This window comes from Panthera pardus, unplaced genomic scaffold (genome assembly GCF_024362965.1).
Source record: "Panthera pardus isolate Hobbes unplaced genomic scaffold, ASM2436296v1 HiC_scaffold_8, whole genome shotgun sequence".
NCBI lineage: Eukaryota > Metazoa > Chordata > Mammalia > Carnivora > Felidae > Panthera > Panthera pardus.
The window spans coordinates 149925665-149951731 of NW_026527013.1; the positions used below are offsets into that span (position 1 = coordinate 149925665).

The following is a 26067-nucleotide window of genomic DNA, read 5'->3' on the forward strand; positions in this document are numbered from 1 at the left end:
AATGTTTAAAAACTGAGAGCTTTTCCCCTAAGGTCAGGAACAAGACAAGGACATCCACTTCACCACTTTTATTCAACATAGTACTGGCAGTCCTAGCCACAACAGTCAGACAACAAAAAGAAATAAAAGCATCCAAATTTATAAGGAAGAAGTAGGCTTTCATCATTTGCAGATGACATATTACTATACATAGAAAACCCTCAAGACTCCACAACAGAACTACTAAAACTGATTAATGAATTCAATAAGGCCACAGGATACAAAATCAATACACAGAAATTTGTTGCCTTTCTACACACTAATAATGAAGCAACAGAAATTAAAACAATCCCATTTACAATTTCACCAAAAATAATAAAATATCTAGGAATAAACATAATTGAGGTGAAAGACCTGTACTCTGAAAACTATAAAACACTGATGAAAAAAACTGAAGATGACACAAATGGAAAGATACTCCATGATCATGGACTGGGAGAACAAATATGGTTAAAATGTCTATACTACCCAAAGCAATCCACAGACTTAATACAATCCCTATCAAAATACTAACAGCATTTTTTTATAGAACTAGAGCAAGTAACACCAAAATTTGTGTGGAACCACAAAAGACCCTGAAAAGCCAAAGCAATCTTGAAAAAGAAGAACAAAAGTAAAGGTATCACAATTCCAGATTTCAAGATATACTACAAGGCTATAGTAATAAAACAGTATGACTGGCACAAGAATAAACACATAAATCAATAGAACAGAATAGAGAACGCTGAAATAAACCCTCAAATATTTGGGCAATTTATCTTCAACAAAGGAGGTAAGAATATGCAATGAGAAAAAGGCAGTCTCTTCAACCAATGGTTCTGGGAAAACTGGATAGCTGCATGCAAAAGAATGAAACCGTACCACTTTCTTACACCATACAGAAAAATAAACTCTAAATGGATTAAGGACTTAAACGTGAAAACTGAAACCATAAAAATTCTAAACTAAGAGAGCATAAAAAGTCTACACTAAGAAAACATGTGAGAACCGAAACCATAAAAAGTCTACACTAAGAAAACATAGACTTCAATGTGAGAACTGAAACCATAAAAAGTCTACATTATGAAAGTCTACACCAAGAAAGACATTGGCCATGGCAACATTTTTCTAGATATGTCTCCCGAGGCAAGGGAAACAAAAGCAAAAATAAACTATTAAGACATCAAAATAAAAAGCTTTTGCACAGCAAAGGAAACAATCCACAAAACTAAAAGATAACCTTCTGAATGGGAGAAGGTATTTGCAAGTGGCATATCCAATAAGAGGTTAGTATCCAAAATATATAAAGTATAAAGAACTGATACAACTCAACCCACAAAACAAATATTCAATTAAAAAATGGGTAGAAGACATGAACAGACATTTCTCCAACAAAGACATATAGATGGCCAACAGACACATGAAAAGATGCTCAATATCACTCATCATCAGGAAAATGCAAGTCAAAACCACAGTGAGCTATCCCGTCATATGTCAGAATGGCTAAAATCAACAATATGAGAAACAACAGGTATTGGCAAGGATGTGGAGAAAGGGGAACCCTTGTGCACTGCTGGTGGGAATGCAAACCAGTGCAGCCACTGTGGAAAACAGTATGGAGATTCAGAAATGAAAACCAGAATTACCATATGCTCCAGTAATTCCACTACTGGGTATTTACCCAAAGAATATGAAAACAGTAATTCAAAAATATCTGTGCAGCACCCCTATGTTTATTGAAGCATTATTTTTAATTGGCAAGATATGGAAGCAACCCAAACATCCATCAACAGATGAATGGATAAAGAAGATATGGTGTGTGTGTGTGTGTGTGTGTGTGTGTGTGTGTGTGTGTGGCAAATCTTGCCATTTGCAACAACATGGATGGAGATGGAGAGTATAAGTGAAATAAGTCAGAGAAAGACAAATACTATATGATTTCACTAATATGTTCAACCTAAGAAACAAATGAACAAAGAAAAGATTTTAAAAAAACAGATTCTTAAATATAAAGAACTGATGGTTATAGAATGGAGGGGGGATGGGCGATATAAGCAAAAGGGATTAAGATTACACTTATGAGGAGCACTTAGTAATGTATAGAATTGTTGAATTACTATTGTACACATGATACTAATATAACACTGTAGGTTAATTATACTGGACTTAAATACAATTTTTAAAAAGACAACTATGATTAACGTTAAGAGCTCTAATGGGAAAAGTAACCAATATGTAAGAATAGATGGGCAATATAAGCAAAGATCTGGAAGCATTTAAGGAAGAATCTAAATGAAATGCTAAAAACCAAAAACACTAACAAAAATGAAAAATGCCTTTGATGGCCTCATCAGTAGTGGACTGGAAGTGGTCAAGGAAAGAATCAGTGAGCTTGAAGATAGGTAAGACCAACTCCCCAAACTGAAATGCTAAGAGGAACATGGAAGGGGAAAACAAAGAATATCAAAGGTCAGTGGGACAATTTTAAAAGATGTAAAGTACACATAATTGGAATACCAGGAGGAGAGGAAAAAGAACAGGAGCACAGAAAACATAAATATTTGTATTGTTAATGTGTTGTCAAAATATAAACTATACTTTGCTCATGCATCTGCATGCTTAGCAGTTAAAAGGTAAAATTTGGCAACTTTCATTCCATCTATAAACTTTTACTAAAGAAAATGAAAAGATCTTACCTTCTAAAATATCTTGCACACCTTATACTAAAAAATAGTGTGATTTTCTATCCTGTTAGATATTGAGTCTTTCATAATGAAAGTTTTGGGTCACTTTTTAATTTCCTCAAAACTTTCAGAAACACTTAACGAGATTTTTTAACTTTATAGAATGCAAGAAGATAGCCTCCTTGTACCTGTGCCTACAAGATGTCTATCATGGTTGTCAAATATCAAAACGCTGGTCTGCCAATAAACCACATTTTTGACATGTGGGAGAAGAATGTCCTCTAATTTGGAAGTAGTTTGAATGTGAGAATATAGGAAAGCACTACAGTAAAATAATTTACATTCTGTTTTCTCTCAAACTGTTTGATGATCTTTATAGAAGTACCAAGGACTGTAGAAAAGGATTCACTACACCTGAGCTATTTGGTATTGTGTGTAGATTGTGACAAAAACTCAAACAGTGGGGGGGAAAATGACATTTGGGGGGAAAGAAGACTGACTCAAAACTCAAAGGTGTCACCAGAAGGGGCAGCCAAATGAAACAGCCATGAAAACTAATTTATTTGAAATCCACCTTCAGTTTAAGTTCAGATTACCCCTGTGCTTTAAAAACATTTACAGGGTGCCTGGGTGGCTCAGTCGGTTAAGCGCCGACTTCAGCCCGGGTCACGATCTCGCGGTCCATGAGTTTGAGCCCCGCGTCGGGCTCTGGGCTGATGGCTCAGAGCCTGGAGCCTGCTTCCGATTCTGTGTCTCCCTCTCTCTCTGCCCCTCCCCCGTTCATGCTCTGTCTCTCTCTGTCTCAAAAATAAATAAACATTAAAAAAAATGTTTTTTAAATAAAAATAAAAACATTTTCCCTGCAGGTGCCTGGGTGGCTCACTCAGTTAGACATTCAATCTTGATTTGGGCTCAGGTCATGATCTCATGGTTCATGGAATCAAGCCCAAAGTCAGACTCTGCACTGAGAGCACGGAGCCTGCTTGGGATTCTCTCTCTCCACCTCTCTCTGCCCCTCCCCTAGTTTCTTCCCCCCCCCAAAATAAATATCAAATTCAACACCCAAAAAACTAATAATCCAGTGAAGAAATGGGCAAAAGACATGAACACTTTTCCAAAGAAGACATCCAGATGGCTAACAGACACACGAAAAGATGCTCAACATCACTCATCATCAGGGAAATACAAATCAAAACCACAATGAGATACCACCTCACACCTATCAGAATGGCTAAAATTAGTAACTCAGGAATCAACAGATGTTGGTGAGGATGCAGAGAAAGGGGAACACTTTTGCCCTGCTGGTTGGAATGCAAACTGGTGCAGCCACTCTGGAAAACAGTATGGAGGTTCCTCAAAAAATTAAAAATAGAACTACCCTACGACCCAGCAATTGCACTACCAGGTATACAAGGATACAAAAGTTCTGATTCAAAGGGGCACATGCACCCCAATGTTTGTAGCAGCACTATCAACAATAGTTAAATTATGAAAAGAGTCCAAATGTCCATCAACTGATGAATGGATAAAGAAGATGTGGAATATACTTACAATGGAATATTACTCAGCGATCAAAAAGAATGAAATCTTGCCATTTGCAACAACATGGATGGAACTAGAGGGTATTATGCTAAGCAAAGTAAGTCAGAGAAAGATAAGTATATGATTTTACTCGTGGAAATGTAATAAAACAGATGAACATAGGGGAAGGGAAGGAAAAATAAGATAAAAACAGAGAGGGAGGCAAACCATAAGAGACTCAAATACAGAGAATAAAGTGAGGGTTGCTGATGGGGAGAGGAGTGGAGGGATAGACTAAATGGGTGATGGGCATTTGAGGGCACTTGTTGGGATGAGCACTGGGTGTTATATGTAAGTGATGAATACTAAATTCTACTCCTGAAATCATTATTACACTATATGTTAACTAACTTGAATTTAAATAAAATTTTAAAAAATGTTTAAGTAAAATTAAAAAAAAAAAAACAGTACACATTTTCCCCAAGTTTAACTTATGGTGACATCCAGTGTGCTTCAGTGTCTAACAACAATGAACAATCCAGACATGCAGAACCTACATGATGAATTTAAAGATGCAAACGGCCTGAATGCCAAAAAGCTAGTCTACTAGATAATAAGTGGATGGACATTTTTGAAGGGCTGGAAACTAATTCTTTACAGGTTGAAAAACCTGCTGTTGCTAGTAAGTAAAATCGTATTCCATGTTCAAACTCCTCTGTTGACGGGATTATCTAATTTGATGTCATTGCACTGGACTGCCACCAGGGACCAGTGTAAAGTGGGTTTGATAAGAGACCTGCAAGTGAGAGAGAACTTGACTTTGAATGTGTTCAGTGTTACCACTACACGGAAGAAAAGAGGGATGTCCTAAAGGCTGCAGGGAGTTCAGAGAGTATTATCAGAAAAGGAAATACAAAATGCAAAAATACTCTATTTTATCATGGGACATAACCATATCATTGTTAATTTTTATTAAATATAGGAAATATCTATTAGCCTCATTATATTTACCTTCAACTTTTAAAAGTCAATATTTATGTGTCTTAAGAATAGACAATAATATGGCTTATAAAATTTAAATATCCAACAAGGAGCTAAAATCTGTATCAGAAACAAAGATATTAATATATTATTATCACACATACTATTTGTTTAATTTCTTCTATAAATTACTAATTGCCACTGTTAACTGCTCCAATTGTTTTTGCTTCATAGTGTTTATATATCAGAAAAGGAAATATAGACTGTTATATTAATTTTAAATACCTATTTTATATTTTACTGTGAAAATCATAATATATGTGATGTATAGCTACCTATTACATACTATTTTGGGGGGGGGGAGGGTCTGGGATGGCTGTGTCCTAGGTTGGCTGTCTACTATACATGTAGACAAACATCCTTCATAGATGTTTATATAAATATAAATATAAACATATATATTCAATTCTGAATTGTTTGACAATTATTGGATAGGTATTTCTACTGTCTACTGTTCTCTTGAAAGAGTTTAAAGGCTTCTAGGGGAAATATGTACAGGTATACTTCATGTCTGGATGAAACAATGGCAGATTAATTGAAAATAAGCTCATTTAAGCTAGCCATTAAATGTATGAATGAGGTAATTGTCAAGAAGTAAAAACAAGTTTTGTTAATCTCTAAAAAAATCTCCATTTATGGGGCCCCTGGGTGGCTCGGTTGGTGAAGCATCTGACTTCGGCTCAGGTCACGATCTCGCAATCCGTGAATTCAAGTTCCGCGTCAGGCTCTGCGCTGACAGCTCAGAGCCTGGAGCCTGCTTCAGATTCTATGTCTCCCTCTCTCTCTGCACGTCCCCCACTCACGCTCTGTCTCTCTCTGTCTCTCAAAGATGAATAAATGTTAAAAAAAAAAATTTTTTTTAAATCTCCATTTAGAAATTTTATGGTATACTCTCTTTTTTAGTGAAAATACCCGCACGAGCTACTTCTTGGCTTCTAAAAAGATATGTGAGGTAGGAGAACTATACTTGATTTCTTCCACCTGACTACATTCCTCCTTTCCCTCTGGCTTATGTGATTTTGATTTTGAGTTAAAGCAACAGGTAAAAGTAACTTTTTTATAACAATTGCTAATTGAAGTCTCCTTATATTCTCCATAGTATCTGTGACTAGGCCAGTGTTGTACGTAGCAGTGTTTACATGATGCATTTTGAAGCGTTGTGAGATTTCAGTATTCCCAAACTGTCTCCATTGGATGCCTTAAAATCTACAATTAGACATTTATTTCTCTGCATGTATCATTGCATTATCTGAGTTTCTCTTTTTGAAAAGAAACATTTCTGGCATAAGGTAATTATTTAACAGTTTACAATGGATGACTATCAAATGTGTTACTATCTGTAATAGCAGTTGGAGCACTGGCCACCTATTTTTTGATACTCGTACCTAAAACACATATAATACTAGCACCAAAAAACTGGAAAAAGAATAGATAGTGAATTCAGGGATAACAGATAAACTGTGCAGTTTTGTCTAAGCCAGGAATACTTATGTCACCATTCCCCTTGGCAAGTTAGAAACAGTGACATGAACAACCATCTAAGCAGTGGAAGAGTAAGTATCTGAGGATCGACTGACTTTATCCAACAGAGGAAACATGGTCTGTACTTTCTTCCTTCCTCAACTCTTCTAAGAACTTGGTTTCTACTTAGCATAATGGGTTCTGTAGAAATATGTAGGCTCTCCTGCCCCAAAAACTTATAAAATTAGGTAAGATACCATCTTTAGGCATACCTGTACTTGGATCTAGAATTGATCAAACTAAAACAATTTTTAAAAATATATTAGTTATCATATCTATGGAAAGCAATCAAATGATATATCAAAATAGGAGAAAGTAAAGTGTTCGAGTTACAGGATGTGAATTCTAGACCTGCCCCTCCCTCTTATTAGCTACATGATCTTAAGAAAATAGTTTAACCATCCTGATTCTCTAATACTCCCTCTCTGATATAAGATAGGGATAACATTGGCCATCCTGCCTATATCATAGGACTGGTAAGATCTCCAAGTCAGGTAATAGCTGTAAGAATCCTTTACATACTCTGAGGTGTAATATACATTACATTACTCTTGATTAGATAGCTCGTGGTTGACATTGAAATCTGAGTACCCAATTTCTTTCAGCTCCCAAAATAAGATTCACAGGCTCAGCAAAGACCCACAAAGACAATTGGTAGAAACTGGTGAGAAGTCAATCCAGGAAATAATTCAGCCCAAGAGCACTGATTTGTATGGAAACTGTTTCAAAGTGACATCCTTCAAGTGTCCTATGAGCACACAAATTCCCAGTTGGACTGAGAAGACAAGGATCCCAAGAGGAGGTGTTTTGGGTTTTTTCTTATTGTTTCAGATTTTAATAAATACCAAGGTTGTTTTCACTGTATCATTAATAAATCCTATGAAGTTTGGATTATGAGAACTGCTTTTATAAACAGAGAGGATTAATAGCCATTTTATTCCTGATTCTGAAAAATATTTGCTTAATTTCTATATGAGTCTATTACAGAAAAAAATTATTTCAGTTTAATATAGCTTTGAAAAAAAACCTAATTGCCTTATTCCCAATACCCCCTTGTTATTGGTGTCCTTTCCATACTATAGAATAAAAAAGTAATGAACTGATACACATGACATGAATGAATCTCAGAATCATTGTGTTAAGTACAAGAAGACAGATACAGAAAAGTAAATGCTATATGAAATCTCATGTATATGAAATGCAAAGTAACTCACAGAGACAAAAAAAAAAAACAAAAACAGATAAGGGTTTCCTGGAGGAAGAAGGGATAGAGAAGGAAATGAAGGCAAGAATGGACTGGAAAGGAACACAAGGAATCTTTTAGGGTTATTTTCTAGGTCTTGATTGTGGTGATGGGTTTCACAGTTGTTTACAACTGTTGAACTACCAGGGTTTTAGTTTCCAGGGCAACAAGCTGGGTAGAGTTATCCTCTGCTGAGATGGCAAAGACTGAGGGCAGAGCAGCAATTCAGTTTAGACTTGGTTTTGAAATGCCTTTCAGACACTGAAATACAGGTACTAACTAAGCAGTTGGATAGGAGTCGAGTTCAGGGAAGAGGTCTGGGCTAGATGTACATTTGGGAATTTTCAGATAAAGATAGTACTTTAGGGTGTGAACCTAGACAAGACTTCTAAATGAGTACAGATAATAGAAGAGGGTTAAGGAGCAAATCCTTAAGAATTCCAGTACTGATCAGAAAAAGAAAAGAACCAACAAAAGAAGCATAAGGAGCACCTTGTGGGCTAGGAGGAAAACCAAGAGGATGTGTTGTGCTGGAAGCTAAGTAAGAAAGTGTATCAAAGAGGAGGCAATAATCAACTCAGTCTGATGCTTCTGATAAATGAAGTGGATTTACTTTTGGGTTTTACAACATGGAAGTATTATTCAGGATCTTGATCAGAGAAATTCCAGTAGAATGACAGAAGCACAAATCTAATTAAAGTATATTTTAAAATAGGAGAGAGAGTGGAGACAGGTAGTCTTCATGGAATTTTGTTGAAAAAGGGAGGTTTTTTTTCAGTGCCCCCCCTCCACAGCTACTAAAAATTATGTTTTTCAGCCTCATTCAGCCTTTCCTGAGCTGAGCTGAGAGTCTCATCACTTACTGATTACATTATCTTACAGGCATATGTCCTCATAAATCTTGATGACATACGAATAAAAACTCTATAATTTTTTTTTTTACTGAAGTCATTTCAGAGGGACTTGTCTTTAATTCTTTTCTGTTGCCCCTTTCTTTACAATATATACATTTAGAGCTGTACATTTTCCTCTAAATTCCTAGCTTCATTATCTGTTTATTACAGAAGGAATTCTGTCCTTTCCCCTTACTGAACTTACCAAGTGGGAAATGAGATGAATTCTGTCAGAGAATAGTGAGAGATCTAGGCAGACTTCTTCAGTTCTGGAAGAGTTCATATTTACTGATGAGCTATGGTACAAATACAGAGATTCAGCTGACTGAGAAGAGTAGGGGAGGAGTAAATTTATAATAAATCCTGGCAGACAGGCTTATATCCAAATTATTTCTTTGAATTTGGTAAACAAACAGTATCCAGTCTTCTATTTAGCTGGACCACCAACACCCAGAAGTGAGTCATGGTATTTCAGGCATCATTTCTGTTTCCTCAGAACATGATTTCCCCACAGATTCATATTATTAGCTGCCTATAAACATTTCATCTAGTGCTATTGCTGGACTCTAAATACTGGTCAATCCTAACAGCAAAAGGAAATCCAGTTATTGAAGCTGAGTGATGGATTTAAGAGGGTTTCTTATACTACTCTCTCTTTTGGGGGATAGTGAAATTTTTAAAAATGAAGTCCAAATGTTTCTCTCCCAGGTAGCAGTTGTGCCCTAGAAATCGTACCCATCAATTTCCTCAGGGACATAATTCTAATGACTACCCTCTTTCTCACTTTCTCAAAATATAGAAGCATTCACTTTTAAATTTTTTTAAATGTTTATTTTTGAGAGAGAGAAAGTGCAAGCAGGGGAGGGGCAGAGAGAGGGAAACAGAGGATCTGAAGCAGGCTCTGTCCTGCTCTGAACAGTGAGATCATGATCTGAGCTGAAGTCGGACACTTAACCAACTGAGCCACCCAGGTGCCCTGCAACATTCACTTTTAATAATGGACGCTTCCATTTTTAAAAAGCCAAATTGTGAAAAATTCAAACATAAACAAAAGTAGAATATAATAATGAATCTACCGGTGCCCATGACCCACCCTTAGTAGTTATCGGCATCCTGCTATTCTTCCATCTATATTCCCACTACTTTTTTTGTGTGTGCTATTTAGAGCATTTAAAGTATCTAAAGCATTTAGAGCAAGTTCAGCAAATCATGTCATTTTGCCCATAAATAGTTCAATGTAGGTCTCTAACTAGATAAACTTTTTATTTTTTAACAAAGCATAACCTATTTCTTGCTTTTATTCTAAGTGTATTCTCCTTTTTCTTCTGTGGTCTACATACCACCTTAAGCATCCTAAGTAATCCTGCCACGTCCTTTAAAATGTCTACTAGTCTTCTTCAGGCTTTATTCGTGGTTTCCTTTTATCCCTTATCTCTCTTCCTGAGTACACTGAATTTTCAAGAATTGTGTTGAAATGTACATGAAATAAAATGTACCATCTTAACCATTATGAAGCGTAAAGTTCAGTTTTGCTAAGTATATTCACATGGTTGTGCACACAATCTCCAAAATTGTTTTCATCTTGCAAAACTGAAACTCTATACCCATTAAGCAACTCCCCGTTTCTCCTTCCTCTCAGCTCCTGGCAAGTATCTACTTTGAGTCTTTTTGACTCTGACTATTCTAGGTACCTTATATTAAGTGTAATCAAGTATTTGGAAGACAAATACTTAGCATTTGTTTCACTTAGCATAATGTCCTCAAGTTACATCCATGTTATAGCAGGTGTCAGAATTTCCTTCCTTGTTAAGGCTGAATGATACTACATTGTAGGTACATAGCATGTTATTTATCCATTCATCCATCAGTGGGCACTTGGATTGCTTCCACCTTTTTGGCTACTGTGACTAATACTCCTTCTATGAACATGGTTCTACAAATAACTCTTTGAAACCTGCTTTCAACTCTTTGGGGCATATACCCCGGTGTAGAATTGCTGGATCATATAGTAAGTCTATTTTCAATTTTTGAGGAGCCACCATACTGGTTTTCATAGTGACTGCACCATTTTACATTCCCACCAATAGTGCTCCAGGGTTCTAATTTCTTCACATCCTTACCAACACTTACTTTCTGGGTTTTCTTTGGTGGTAGTCTTAGTAATTGAGAGGGGAGATAAACACTTTTTTAAAACATTATACTAATTATCATAATTAAAATAAACAATTCCTTCATATCATGTAATAAAGAAGGGATTTCTAACATACTCTTCCCATGGTTTTTCCCATATCTCCATCCTTCTGTTTCCCAAGATGAGAAGCTTTGGAGTCACCACTGGTTCCTCTCTTCTCTCGTCCCACATTAATTCATTAGAAAAATCTCAAAATACAGTAAAACCTTGGTATTGGAGCATAATTCGTTTTGGAAACATGGTTGTAATCCAAAGCACTCATTTCTCAAAGCAAATTTCAAGAACCATTGGCTCAGTTGTGATCATACGACATTTGGCATTACCTACCACTCATATTGCAAGATACCGCTTGTTTATCAAGTTAAAATTTTATTAGAAATGTTCGCTCGTCTTGCGGACACTCACAGAACAAGTTACTCGCAATCCAAGGTTTGACTGTATAGGATTATATAACAGCAGGATCCTGTTAAAACAAATCTTAGATTGTGACACTCCTCAAAATCTTTCAGTGCTTCCCCATTTCATACTTAGTAAAATCAAAGTCTTTACCATGGCCTGTGAGGCCTCATGTGAACAGAGTCCAAATTACCTATCTGAGCTGCTATCTTAATCTGCTGTAGCCACTTGTGCCATCTTGGTGATCCTTCAACGCACAACCATGCACCTAGCTCAGGGCCTTCACACTTACTCTTCCTCTTGCCTAGAATGCTCTTCCCTCTGGTATCTGCCTGACTCACTCCCTAACTCCTTTGACATGTCAGCTTCACAGGGAGGCCTTCCCTGAACGCCTTTAAAAAAAAAGAAAAATCTCTCCCCTAAGAATTCTTTATTCCCCTCCCCAGCTTTATTTTACCTCATAAGTTTTATCCCCTGACGTATATTTTCCTTTTGATTTGCTTATTTTCTGACCCTGTAATTAAAGTATGAGGTCCAAATGGATAAGAATCTTTAGGTAGATCTTGGCACATAATGTTCAATAAATAATTGTTGAGTCAATTCAGTTCACGTATTTATACATATTTTTGTGGTTGCTCCACAGATCTGCATCACAACTTGAAAAGAAAAATGAAAGAATGTACTTCTTTCCAAAGCAAGACGACTGGCATAAATTGGACCGATGATGAGAAAAGAATCTCCAGGGATAAAAGAATAGCTCAAACTCAAGAAATACTGCAGTATTTGCTCCCTATCATGGAAAGCACTAAAATTGTGCAAAACCCCCAGATAAAACAGATACTCAATCCAAGAACCAACTTCCAAATTCAACATCAGTAAGTCAATACAATTTTGTCATTCTCAGCTATTTAATACATTTTTGGTAAAGAAGGAATGCTTATTAATTCATTAAGAATTGTTAAGAAACAAACATACCCTCTTAAAAATGGCAGCTATATCACATTTGACAAAGGAACAAAAGCCCAAAGCCATCAAAAAACATTGGCTATGTGAAGGGAGTAGGTTATCCGGACTTATTTGATTGTCTATTTGCATGACATTACTCATTAGTTTGAATCTATGAGTAAAGCATGCATGAATAAAGTGTGACCGTAGCCTGACTTCAGATTTCTCCAATGTGTTTAAGCCCTATAATCCTAGGGAGCAACCAGAATTAGAAAAAATTAACTTGAGTTACTTCAGTTTATGGATATTCAGAAGAAAGCACAAAGGATAAGACCAGATTAGGGCGCCTGGCTGAAGTACTTTCTATGTGCCACACACGATTCTATGTTTATATACACACATGCACATATTTTACATTCTACACGTAAGGAAATTGGGCTACAACGAGGTTAAGTAATTTGTCCAAGGTCACACAGCCAACAGGTAGCAGAACTGCTACGCCAGTTAGACATTCTGCTTTCAGAGTCTATCATCACTGTGCTTTGATATTTCTCTTTAAAATATAAATGATAGGACACCTGGGTGGCTCAGTCGATTGGGCGTCTGACTGCTCTCGCAGTTCGTGAGTTCAAGCCCCGCGTTGGGCTCTGTGCTGACAGCTCGGAGCCTGGAGCCTGCTTCAGATTCTGTCTCCCTCTCTTTGCCCCTCCCCCACTCATGCTCTCTGTCTCTCAAAAATAAATAAAAAATATTTTTAAAAAGTTTTTAAAATACAAACAAAAAACAGAAGATCAATATACTTAATATTCACAGATCACCTACACATCAGTGACAAAATGTGAGTATTTCGATAGGAAAATGAGCAAAGCCTATGAACCATAAATTCACAAAAGGAAAAAAATGGCCAACGAACATTTACAGTGTTTAATTTCACTTAAAGGAGTGCAAATTAAAACAATCATGAAATACTGTTCATTTTTGCCTCCAAGTGGAAGAATTCACTCACTGGTGATTGGAATATGAACTGATACAGAGGCTTGGGAAGGCAGTCCAACAATATAAATGAAAAATCCTCAATGTCATACATTCATTTTGACTAAAAAATTCCACTTTTAGAAATTAAACCTAATTTCTAAAAGGAAAAAAAAACCTAGGTAAGAGCTTTCTGAATGCTCAACAGAAGATTGCTGAAATAAATTATAGTATATCCATAAAATTAAATGTTATGTGACTATTAAATATTATAAGTACATATTAATTAACAGGGGATAATGTTCATGATTCATAAGTGAATAAGAGCTACAGAACAGCTTTGGTATGGTTGCATTTGTACACTATGCAAATACATTTAATGTGTGCATATTATACACACTCAAACACAAGGATACCTAGAAAAATCTCTGGTAGCACATAGTCCCAACAATAATCATCTCTGGATAAAATATTGGCAGAGGATGATACTACTCTTTATGCTTTTTTTTCTTAAATTTTGATTAATGCCTATTCTTTATTATATAATCAGCAAAGTCAAAAAATTATAAAAAATAGGCAACTGGTAACAGTTTTTAGTCAGATGGGATAGCTATCACTGAAGGCAGTGCCTAACAGAAATTCTATCTAATGGATCAGTTAATATGCAAGAAACAGATAGCCTAGGCCTAGGCAAACAAGGGATCCGTCACATATAATATCAGCAGACTCAAAAATCAGGAAACTAATAACAAAATACAATGGACCTAGGCAAAGGTGACAACTAAGACATAGCTTGATTTTTTAATCATTATTTTCATGAGAGATTTCTTACATCCTTCAAACCCATAAATTTACTTAGTGTGGATTACCCTGAATCTAGAAGAGTAGATATATAGTAGGTTATATTAATTAAGAACTCTTTGGTTGCAAATAACAGAAACCAGTTTAAGCTAGATTAATCAAAAAGCATAAGGTAGGGTAAGCGGGAAGAGTTCTGAGAAAATCCAAGACTATTTATGGAAATAAAGAGGAGAGAGGATTCAGCCAGGTCTCAGAAAAGGACTGACACTGGGGAATGGAAAGCTACCAGGGCTCTTTATCCATCGTCAGTCTCTGCTTTTCTTGCTCTACAAAAGTGTTTTCATACCTCTTACCCTCACAAATTTGCATCCTATAACACTTTAACTTACAAGACACGCTATCTTTCATTGCCAATTCTAAATTATAGAGAAAGACAATGTGGTTGGCAGCCATACCAGTGGGTTACAGATCAGACAGTTACAAATATGGCTGATGGAAGGCCTAGCTCTGTGGATCAAGAGGCAGTCCCCAGAGAAGGACAAATTGTGCCTGGGGCAGACACTTCCCAAAAGTTTCTAATGTAGGTATACATGGATATAAGAAAGAGTACGAAAGTAGCAAGCAAGACCATTCTTAACAGATGGATTGACTGTATATTTAAATTATTTTTATAATTGGGGCGGCTGGGTGGCTCGGTCGGTTAAGCGACCAACTTCAGCCCAGGTCATGATCTCACAGTCTGTGAGTTTGAGCCCCACATCGGGCTCTGTGTTGACAGCGCAGAGCCTGGAGCCTGCTTCAGATTCTGTCTCCGTCTCTCTCTCTACCCCTCCCCTCCTCACGCTCTGTTTCTCTCTCTCTCAAAAATAAATATTAAAAAAAGTCTTAAAAAACTATTCTTATAATAATTAAATATTTTTTGTTCTTTGAACTTTTTTATGGCTGCCTTTCTCTTTTATATATACTTGGCCTGACTGGCTCAGCACACATACCCAGAGTAAGTGATTACTGAGTAAAGTGAGAATAAACAAAAAATGAGAAAAATCACACCTTGGTTAAACCACTTTACATCTCAATCCAGGTTTAGACTAGAGAGAGACTACTTAATGTATTTTATGGCAGAATTATCATATTAAAGAATGTAACATCTGAACATAGGGCTTGAACTTAAGTGGTCTGTTCTGTTCTTAACCAAAATGAATAGAGTCTAGTATATTAGCAAGACGATTTACGTCTCTTAACTTTACCTCCAGTCCAACACTGGTCAGAAGTCAGACATTGAGGAATAAATCTCATGTTTGACATTCCACCTAGTAAAGATACAAATTCTTGTGAAGGATTATATAGATCAAAATGTGATTGGAGAGAGTTTTCACTTCTGGGAAGATGAAATAGATGCAGCTCCCCTCTTTGGGATTCATACTGATCTTTTTCCTGACTATAGAAAAAAGCCAAGACCTATAGCAGTATACCAAGCACGTTCTAATAGGATAAACAAGTCGATTTTTAGAGAAAAGTGGAATTTTAGAGAACATTTATTGTAACTAGATGTATAGGTAAGGCCCGGAGGCCCAGAGTGGCCATTATATCAGGAAGCCTGGGTCAGGGCAGGCATCTCAATAAACATATCCTCTGGGCATTCAGAAGTACAGGAACGGAGTACTTCTGAAAAATCGTGACCAGAAATGAAGACATAGATCATTCTCATAGAAATAATGGTGAAAGTTTTAAGGGAAGAGGAACTCACCAAAGAATTTAAAAATATGACTTAAGCTATCACAAATACCTCAGGACTACAAACACCTAGGGTACGTGTGGACAAAAACTCATGTATTTTATTTCATTCCTAGATTAAAGCCAGCTACTTTCATAAATATAAAGAGATACAGCACATCCTGGACACAACCCAGAAATCCCCGTTTTACAAGCCAAAGTAACCTTGCGGTACGCTCTTCAGAGTGGCTCCAGTCCGTGTCCCAGCGGTCATTTGAAAGTTTGTCACCTCTCAAGGTGCCCAAGAAGAAGAAAAAACACTCTCAAATCAAGGCCACAAAGACTCAAGATGTGAAACCTCTCAGCAGCAAATGGGAGACTGCTCCCTCAAGTTTTGAGAAGGATGCAGATATCAAAGGAAAGAGTCTTCAAGCTGAAGGATCCAGTGACCAAAACTCTAAGCAAATAGCTCCACATCTAACTAGGAATAGGGATGAGCAACCAAATAGGAATTATGGACAACCTACTTCCATTTGAAGTTCCAAAGGGACAAATAATTTAGCTTTATGCTACTCTGAAAACTGTGGATGAAAAATAACATATGCTTACATAGTAAAAAGAAAAGGAAAAGAAAGAAAAATGAGAAAGCCCTCCCCACCCCTCTATCTCCATCCCTCCCCTTACACATTCATATACTAAACTACAAACTCTAGATAACTCTTCTTTAGTGGGAATATCTTTTAGAGATTTAAAAAGAAATCCAAAGAAAATACAGAAAATTTAGAATTACTTACTTATATATAATTTTTGTCAAGATGGAAAAAAATCTATGAACTTTTGAATTCTCCTAAAACAACTTATGCATAAAACTCAAGGAAGGAATGGCATATACTATGACTTTAACATCCTACAAGGCACCTTAATGAATCAGCAAACATCATTTCTTGATTTTCTGTTATGTCTTTAGTGTGCTAGAAACCACCAATGATATAAAAGACATTTCTCCCCACTGGAAGGTTATTGTATAATTGTACATATAAAGCACACATGACTAAAATAATTATAGAATAAGATAGTACATAGTGAAGTGCTAAGTTGTACATCTCCAATAATTAAAATACTATATATTAAAGGATGTTAAGTACACAGAGCAAAAGTGTGTCACAAAATAACACTGAAATGCATAGATTATGGTTCATAATAGTTCTTTTACTTCTCAAAGTATAGCAAAAATGTAAAAGATTAGATGTGCAGTTTCCTTTAGAGTGGACAAATGTACATCTCCAGCCATTCATTCATGGGAAAGCAAGTGGAGCATCTCACAAGTTTATCATTCATAAGACAGTGAGCACTGGTGGGATTCCTTGAGGACACTACAGAGAAACAGATAGGTTGGGCAAATAATAAAGATGGATGTGATAGTGAGAAAACAAGAGCCACGGGTCACCAATGGTGTCCATTACAGGGTAAGGTAAGCAGAATGAGGATCTGGTAGGTGAGATACGTAAAAGTTACAAGCTACAAACCTAGCTCATGGTAGCAAGCCCAAACTAGGAAAATCTAAAGCTGGGTAGTCTACTCTCAACAATAATTCCAATAGCCAAAGGTTCAAGGAGAGCTCACTGGGATATTAGAAGAGTAGCTACTATGTTTTTGTTTTATTTTTATTTTTGTTTTGAATTTTTAGAGAAGGTTCACAGCAATACTGAGCTGAAAGTACAGAGATATCCCATAAACTTCTTGACTCCCACACACATATAGCCTCCCCATTATCTCCATTGTCCACCATTTGGTACAGTTGATCAACCTACACTGATAAATCATTACCATCCAAAGTCCCTAGTTTACCTTAGAGTTTTACTCTGGGTGTTGTATATTCTATGGATTTGAACAAGTGTCTAATAAAGTATATCCACCATTACAGTATCATACATAGTTTCACTGCCCTAAATATTCTCTCTTCATATTCATCCTTCTCTCCCCACTAACTCCCGTCATTATAGTTTAACCTTTTCAAGAATATCACATAGTTGGAATCATATAGTATGTATGTGGCCTTTAAGATTGGCTTTTTTCACTTAGTAATATGCATATAAATTCTATCATGGCTTAACAGCCAATTTGTTATAATGCTAAATAATATTCTATTGTCAATAAAATTTATAAACCACTAGCAATAAAAACTAAGAAAAAAGACACAAATTACTAATATCAGAAATGAAAGAGGGACTGATCCCATAGACATTAAAAGGTTAGGGGCGCCTGGGTGGCTCAGTTGGTTGGGCGTCCGACTTTGGCTCAGGTCACGATCTCGCGGTATGTGAGTTCGAGCCCCGCATCGGGCTCTGTGCTGACTGCTCAGAGCCTGGAGCCCGTTTCAGATTCTGTGTCTCCCTCTCTCTCTGACCCTCCCCCGTTCATGCTCTCTCTCTGTCTCAAAAATAAATAAATGTTAAAAAAAAATTTTTTTTAAAAAAAGGTTAATACAAGAATATTATGGAGGGAGCCAAGATAGCAGAAGAGCATAGAAGTTTTTTTTTTTTTTGCATCTCACATCCATGAAATACAGCCAGATCAACACTAAACCATCGTGCACACCTAGAAAACTTATTTGAGGATTAACACAACAATCTGCACAACCTGAACTACAGAACTCAGCAGGTATGCACAGCAGAGAGGTGAAATGGGGGAGAGAGAAGCCACGGAGGGCAGGGAGCTGTTTTTGCTTGCAGAGAGAGGACAGAGATGGGGGGAGAATATGGGAAAAGCAGCCCCCCCAAAAGCAGCTGGAGAGAAAGTGGAAAAGTGGAAACAGCCACAGGGACTGAACTAAAAAGAGAGAAAGGAGAGGGTTTAAATTCCATTAAGACTGTATAAACAGGGGGAGCACAGAGTCTGAAACTCTTCAGCTTGATACCTGGTGGTGCTCTGGTGGGAAGAGTGAATCCCCAGGAGCATAGTGGGGTCTAGGAGGTTCTCGGGCCACACAGGGAGAAGTGATTCCACTGCTGGAAGGACATTTGGTAGAGGCTCTATGGCCACCCGGTCCCAGCAGACCCCAGATAACAAACCACATTCACTGGTGCTAGAACAAGGTCATTAAGGGTGAAGCCTGGTGCCAGATGTATGTTGTGATTTTCCATAATCCCTGAAATGCTGCTACTACACAATCACGAGAACATTTTTGGGGGTGGGCTGGCACCCAGCCACAGTCTCTGGGCTTGGGCAGCAGCACAGTCCTCTGTGGGTGTGGCCAGCACCCAGCCATTGCTCAGTGAGACACTCCCCCCAGAGGATCTGAGCGGGTCAAAGCCACAGTCCCTCAGAAGTGAGGGGTCGAGAAACACAGCTGCCTCTGAGATAAAACTCAGGAGGGAAGTGCCCTGGCAACCTGACAGCTTGGTCACAGTGTAAAAGCGGGGAGTGGATGGAAGCCAGAAACAAATGATGGGTGTGCAATTGTTGATTGAGGAGAATAGAGTTCCTTTACTGGAGACTGGGTGGCTGGGTATGCCATTTTCACCACTCCCACGCATGCACGTACACACTTACAAGTGCCACAATAATCCACCCCAGTAAGCTAAGCAGCGCCATCTAGTGGAGAACAGAGCCATTACACTAAGCCCTGCCCAATTGGGCCAACCTCGCTCTTCAGGAACACCACAAGTCTCTGCGCCTACTTAGTTTGTGGACTATCAAGGGCTTCACAGTTTGACTTCTACAGGAAAATGATGTAATTTCAATTGTATTTCAGTCTGCTAACTGGTCCATCTATTCCATTTTTTTCTTTTTTGTTTTCTTTTTCTTGAATACAAAAAGAAAGTTTTTATTTTCAATTTTTATTAAAAATATTTTGTTTTAATTTTTTCTATTATATTTTTTACCTTTTTGTAAAATTTTCAAATTCTGTTTTACTTTCATCATTTCATTTTATTCTCTTTCATTGTATTCATTTTCTGAAATGTTCAAACTTTTCTTTTTTTTCTTTCCCTTTTTTCTCTAATCTATCAAGCTCCTTTCAATAGCCAGACCAGAACACACTTAGAATCTAGCATCATTTATTTTATTTGTGTGTGTGCACTTTTTAATTTTTTTTATTTTAATTTTTTTTTACCTTATCAATTCCTTTTCTCCCTTCAAAATGACAAAACAAAGGCATTAACCCCAACAGCAAGAGCAGGAAGAAACAACAACCAGGGACTTAATCAACACACATACAAGCAAGATGCCTGAACCAGAATTTAGGATCACAATAATAAGAATACTGGCTGGGGTCAAAAATAGATTAGAATCCCTCTCTGAAGAGATGAAGTAAAAACTAGTCAGGATGAAATAAAAAACGCTATTGCTGAGCTGCAATCTCGAATAGATGCCATGGCAGTAAGGATGGACAAGGCAAAACAGCGAATCAGCGATACAGAGGACAAACTTATGGAGAATAATAATGCAGAAAAAAAGGGAGACTAAGGCAAAAGAGCACAATTTAAGAATTAGAGAAATGAGTGACTCATTAAAAAGGAACAACATCAGAATCATAGGGGTCCCAGAAGATGAAGAGAGAAAAAGGGGTAGAAGAGTTATGTGAGCAAATCATAGCGGAAAACTTTCCTAACCTGGGGAAAGACACTGACATCAAAATCCAGGAAGCATAGAGGACTCCCATAAGATTCAAAAAAACTGACCATGAACAAGGCGCATCATAGTCAAATTCACAAAATACTCAGGCAAGGAGAGACTCATGAAAGCAGCAAAGGAAAAAAGTCCTTAACCTACAAGGGAAGACAGATCCGGTTTGCAGCAGACCTATCCACAGAAATTGGCAGGTCAGAAAGGAATGACATTATGTATTCAATGTGCTGAATCAGAAAAATATGCAGCCAAGAATTCTTTATCCAGCAAGGCTGTCATTCAAAATAGAAGGAGAGATTAAGAGTTTCCTAAACAAATATTAAAGAGTTTGTGACTACTAAACCAGCCCTGTAAGAATATTTAAGGGGCATTCTCTGAGGGGAGAAAAGACAAAAAAAAAAAAAAAAAAAAAAAAAAAAGACTAGAAAGGACCAGAGACCACACCAAAAACCCTAACTCTACAAGAAACATAATGACAATAAACTCATAACTTTCAGTACTCTCTCTAAACGTCAATGGACTAAATCCTCCATCAAAAGACATAGGGTAACAGAATGAATAAGAAAACAAGATCCATCTATAAGCTGTTTACAAGAGACCCACTTTAGACCTAAAGACACCTTCAGATTGAAAGTAGGGATAGAGAACCATCTTTCATGCTAAGAGTTGACAAAAGAAAGCCAGAGTAGCCATACTTATATCAGACAATCTAGACTTCAAAATAAAGACTGTAACAAGAGATGAAGAATAGCATTATATCATAATTAAGGGGTCTATCCACCAAGAAGACCTGACAATTGTAAACATTTATGTTCCAAACGTGACAGCACCCAAATATATAAATCAATTAATCACACACATAAAGAAACTCACTGATAATAATACCATAATAGTAGAGGACTTCAACACCCCACTTACAGCAATGGACAGATCATCTAAACAGAAAATCAACAAGGAAACAGTGGCTTTGAATGACACACTGGACCAGATGGACTTAACAGATATATTCAGAACATTTCATCCTAAAGCAGAATATACATTCTTCTTCAGTGCACATGGAACTTTATCCAGAACAGATCACATACTGGGACACAAATCAGCCCTCAACAAGTACAAAAAGATCAAGATCATACTACGCATATTTTCAGACCACAATGCTATGAAACCTGAAATCAACCACAAGAAAAAATTTGGAAAGATAGCAAATACTTGGAGACTAAAGAACATCCTACTAAAGAATGAATGGGCTAGCCAAGAAGTTAAAGAGGAAATTAAAAAGTACATGGAAGCCAATAAAAATGATAACACCACAGCCCAAAACCTCTGGGACACAGCAAAAGCAGTCATAAGAGGTAAGCATATAGTAATCCAGGCCTTCCTAAAGAAGGAAGAAAGGTCTCAGATACACAACCTAACCTTATACCTTAAAGAGCTGGAAAAAGAACAAATAAAACCCAAAAAACAGCAGAAGACAGGAAATAATAAAGATTAGAGCAGAAATCAATGCTATCGAAACAACAACAAAAAAGGTCAGATCAATGAAACCAGAAGCTGATTCCTTGAAAGAATTAACAAAATTGATAAGCCACTAGCCAATCTGATCAAAAAGAAAAAGATAAGAACCCAGATAAATAAAATCAAGAATGAAAGAGGAGAGATCACAACCAACACAGCAGAAATAAAAACAAGACAGTATTATGAGCAATTATACACCAATAAAATGGGCAATCTGGAAGATATGGACAAATTCCTAGAAACATATACACTACCAAAACTGACACAGAAAGAAATAGAAAATTTGAACAGACCCATAACCAGTAAAGAAATCATATTAGTAATCAAAAACCTCCCAAAAAACAAGAGTCCAGGGCCAGATGTCTTTCCAGGGGAATTCTACCAAACATTTAAGGAAGCATTAACACCTATTCTCTCGAAGCTGTTCCAAAAAATAGAAATGGAGGAAAACTTCCAAACTCTTTCTATGAAGCCAGGATAACCTTGATTCCAAAACCAGACAAAGACCCCAATAAAAAGGAGAACTATACACCAATTTCCCTGATGAACATGGATGCAAAAATCCTCAACACGATATTAGCCAACCAGATCCAACCATACATTAAAAAATTATTCACCACAACCAGTGGGATTTATGACTGGGGTGCAGGGCTGGTTCAATATCTGCAAAACAATCATTGTGATTCATCACATCAATAAAAGAAAGAACAAGAATCACATGATCCTCTCAATAAATGCAGAGAAAGCATTTGACAGAATACAGCATCTTTCTTGATACAAACTCTTAAGAAAGTAGGGATAGAAGGATCATACCTTGAGATCATAAAAGCCATATATGAAAGACGCAATGCTAATATCATCCTCAATGGGGAAAAACAGAGCTTTCCCCCTAAGGTCAGGGACAAGACAGTGATGTCCACTCTTGCTACTGTTATTCAACATAGTATTGGAAGTCTTAGCCTCAACAATCAGACAACACAAAGAAATAAAAAGGCATCCAAATTTGCCAAGAGGAGGTCAAAGTTTCACTCTTCACAGAAGACATGATACTCTACATGGAAAACCCAAAAGATTCCACCAAAAAACTGCTAGAACTGATCCATGAATTCAGCAAAGTTGCAGGATATAAAATGAATGCACAGAAACCGGTGCATTCCTATGCACCAACAATGAAGCAACAGAAAGAGAAATCAAGGAATCAATCCCATTTACAATTGCACCAAAAACCATAAAATATCTAGGAATAACTCTAACCAAAGAGGTGAAGAGCCTATACACTGAAAACTATACAAAGTTTATGAAATAAATTGAAGAAGACACAAAAAATGGAAAAATATTCCATGCTTCTGGATACGAAGAACAAATATTGTTAAAATGTCAATACTACCCAAAGCAATCTACATATTCAATGCAATAACTATCAAAATAACACCAGAATTCTTCATAGAGCTAGAACAAACAATCCTGAAATTTGTATGCAACCAGAAAAACACCCGAATACCCAAAGCAGTCTTGAAAAAGAAAACCAAAGCAGGAGGCACCACAATCCCAGACTTCAAGCTGTATTACAAAGCTGTAATCATCAAGACAGTATGGCAGTGGCACAAGAACAGACACTCAGATCAATGGAACAGAATAGAGAACCCAGAAATGGACCCACAAACGTATGGCTAACTAATCTTTGACAAAGCAGGAAAGAATATCCAATGGAATAAAGATAGTCTCTTCAGCAAGTGGTGCTGGGAAAACTGGACAGCGACATGCAGAAAAATGAACCTGGACCACTTTCTTATACCACACACAAAAATAAACTCAAAATGGATGAAAGACCTAAATGTAAGACAGGAAGCCATCAAAATCCTCGAGGAGAAAGCAGGCAAAAACCTCTTTGATCTTGGCTGCAGCAACTTCTTACTCAACATGTCTCTGGAAGCAAGGGAAATAAAAGCAAAAATGAACTACTGGGACCTCATCAAAATAAAAAGCTTCTGCACAGCGAAGGAAACAATCAGCAAAACTAAAAGGCAACCGACAGAATGGGAGAAGATATTTGCAAAGGACATATCAGATAAAGGGTTAGTATCCAAAATCTATAAAGAAGTTATCAAACTCAACACCCAAAAAATAAATAATCCAGAGAAGAAATGGGCAAAAGACATGAATAGACACTTCTCCAAGAAAGGCATCCAGATGGCCAACCGACACATGAAAAAATGCTCAACATCACTCATCATCAGGGAAATACAAATCAAAACCACAATGAGATACCACCTCACACCTGTCAGAATGGCTAACATTAACAACTCAGGCAACAACAGATGTTGGCAAGGATGTAGAAAAAGAGGATCTGTTTTGCACTGCTGGTGGTAATGCAAGCTGGTGCAGCCACTCTGGAAAATAGTATGGAGGTTCCTCAAAAAATTAAAATAGAGCTACCCTACAACCCAGGATTGCACTACTAGGGATTTATCCAAGGGATACAAGTATGCTGTTTTGAAGGGGCACATGCACCCCAATGTTTATAGCAGCACTATCAACAATAGCCAAAGTATGGAAAGAGCCCAAATGTCCACTGATGGATGAATGGATAAAGAAGATGTGGTGTGTGTGTTGTATAACACACACACACACACACACACACACACACACACACACACACACACACATATATAACACACACATACACACAATGGAGTATTACTCAGCAATCAAAAAGAATGAAATCTTGTCATTTGCAACTATGTGGATGGAACTAGAGGGTATTATGCTAAGCAAAATTAGTCAGAGAAAGATAAATATCATATGACTTCACTCATATGAGGACTTTAAGATACAAAACAGATGAACATAAGGGAAGGGAAGCAAAAAAAAAAAAAAACAGGGAGGGGGACAGACATAAGAGACTCTTAAATGTGGAGAACAAACAGAGGGTTATTGGAGGGGTTGTGGGAGGGGGGGATGGGCTAAACGAGTAAGGGGCATTAAGGAATCTACTCCTGAAATCACTCTTGCACTATATGCTAACTTGGATGAAAATTTAAAAAATAAATAAAAATTAAAAAAATATTATGAACAACTCAGTACCCACAAATTGGATAACCTATATGAAATAGACCAATTCTCTGAAAGAGACCAATGACCAATTCTGCCAAAATTCATAAGAAGAAATAGACTAGCCGAATAGGCCTATATCCATTAAAGAAAAGGAATCAATAAATAAGTTGCCAAAAGAGAAATCACTAAGACCAGATTAGACTGATGAATTCTACAAAAATTTTAAGGAAATCTCTATAATCGCTAACAAAAGATAGAAGCAGAGAGAATATTTCCTAACAGTGTATGGAATGAAAAATGGTACCACCACTTTGTAAGACAGTTTGGCAGTTTCTTACACAACTAAACATACTCTTACCATACAATCACACTCCCTGGTATTCACCTGAAGGATTGAAACTTATGTCCACACAAAAACTACTGCAGATGTTAATAGCAGTTTCATAAGTGCCAAAAATTGAAAGAAACCAAGATGTCCTTTAGTAGTTGAATGGTAAATAAACTATGGTACATCCAGCCAATGAATTACTTAGCACTAAAAGGAAATGAGCTATCAAGTGATGAAAAGACATGGAAGAACCTTAAACATTTATACTGCTTTTTATTTATAAAAATAAATGAAGGTGTCTATTTTCATCCATTACAGGATAGCTGGTAATGCATTAACCCACTCTCTATAAACTAAAGCCAGACCATCTATATGAAATAATTGATTTCAGGCAATATATGGTGAATAGCACAGGACTGAAACGTTTGTGAGAAGGAATATATGGGATAAACCCTACATTCACTCCAACTTTCTCCCTTAGAGTCATTTTCTAAACTGTAGTTCAGAGAAGTGGAACCCAACAGTCTTACTGACCAGACTAAATAGTGATCAGAGTTTGAACCTGCTGCAATAGCTGAAATTTGGAGGCAGGGTACTGAAGA

General features: G+C 37.0%; 1 protein-coding gene across 6 annotated transcripts in view; it reads left to right on the forward strand.

The window, feature by feature from the left end:
• The window catches only part of AGBL3 (AGBL carboxypeptidase 3), a 71919-nt gene extending 54054 nt beyond the window's left edge, over window positions 1-17865 (forward strand). For 4 of the 6 annotated variants that reach the window (XM_053897299.1, XM_053897298.1, XM_053897300.1 and 1 more), the window contains 4 exons: window positions 6168-6216; window positions 7391-7587; window positions 12152-12383; window positions 16077-17865. In XM_053897299.1, the coding sequence (XP_053753274.1) occupies window positions 6168-6216; window positions 7391-7587; window positions 12152-12383; window positions 16077-16476 (878 nt within the window). In that variant the 3' untranslated portion in view covers window positions 16477-17865. The remainder of the gene's footprint in view (window positions 1-6167; window positions 6217-7390; window positions 7588-12151; window positions 12384-16076) is intronic. The other 2 variants (XM_053897301.1, XM_019452811.2) reach the window with 1 other exon arrangement.
• Window positions 17866-26067: the final 8202 nt, after the last annotated feature.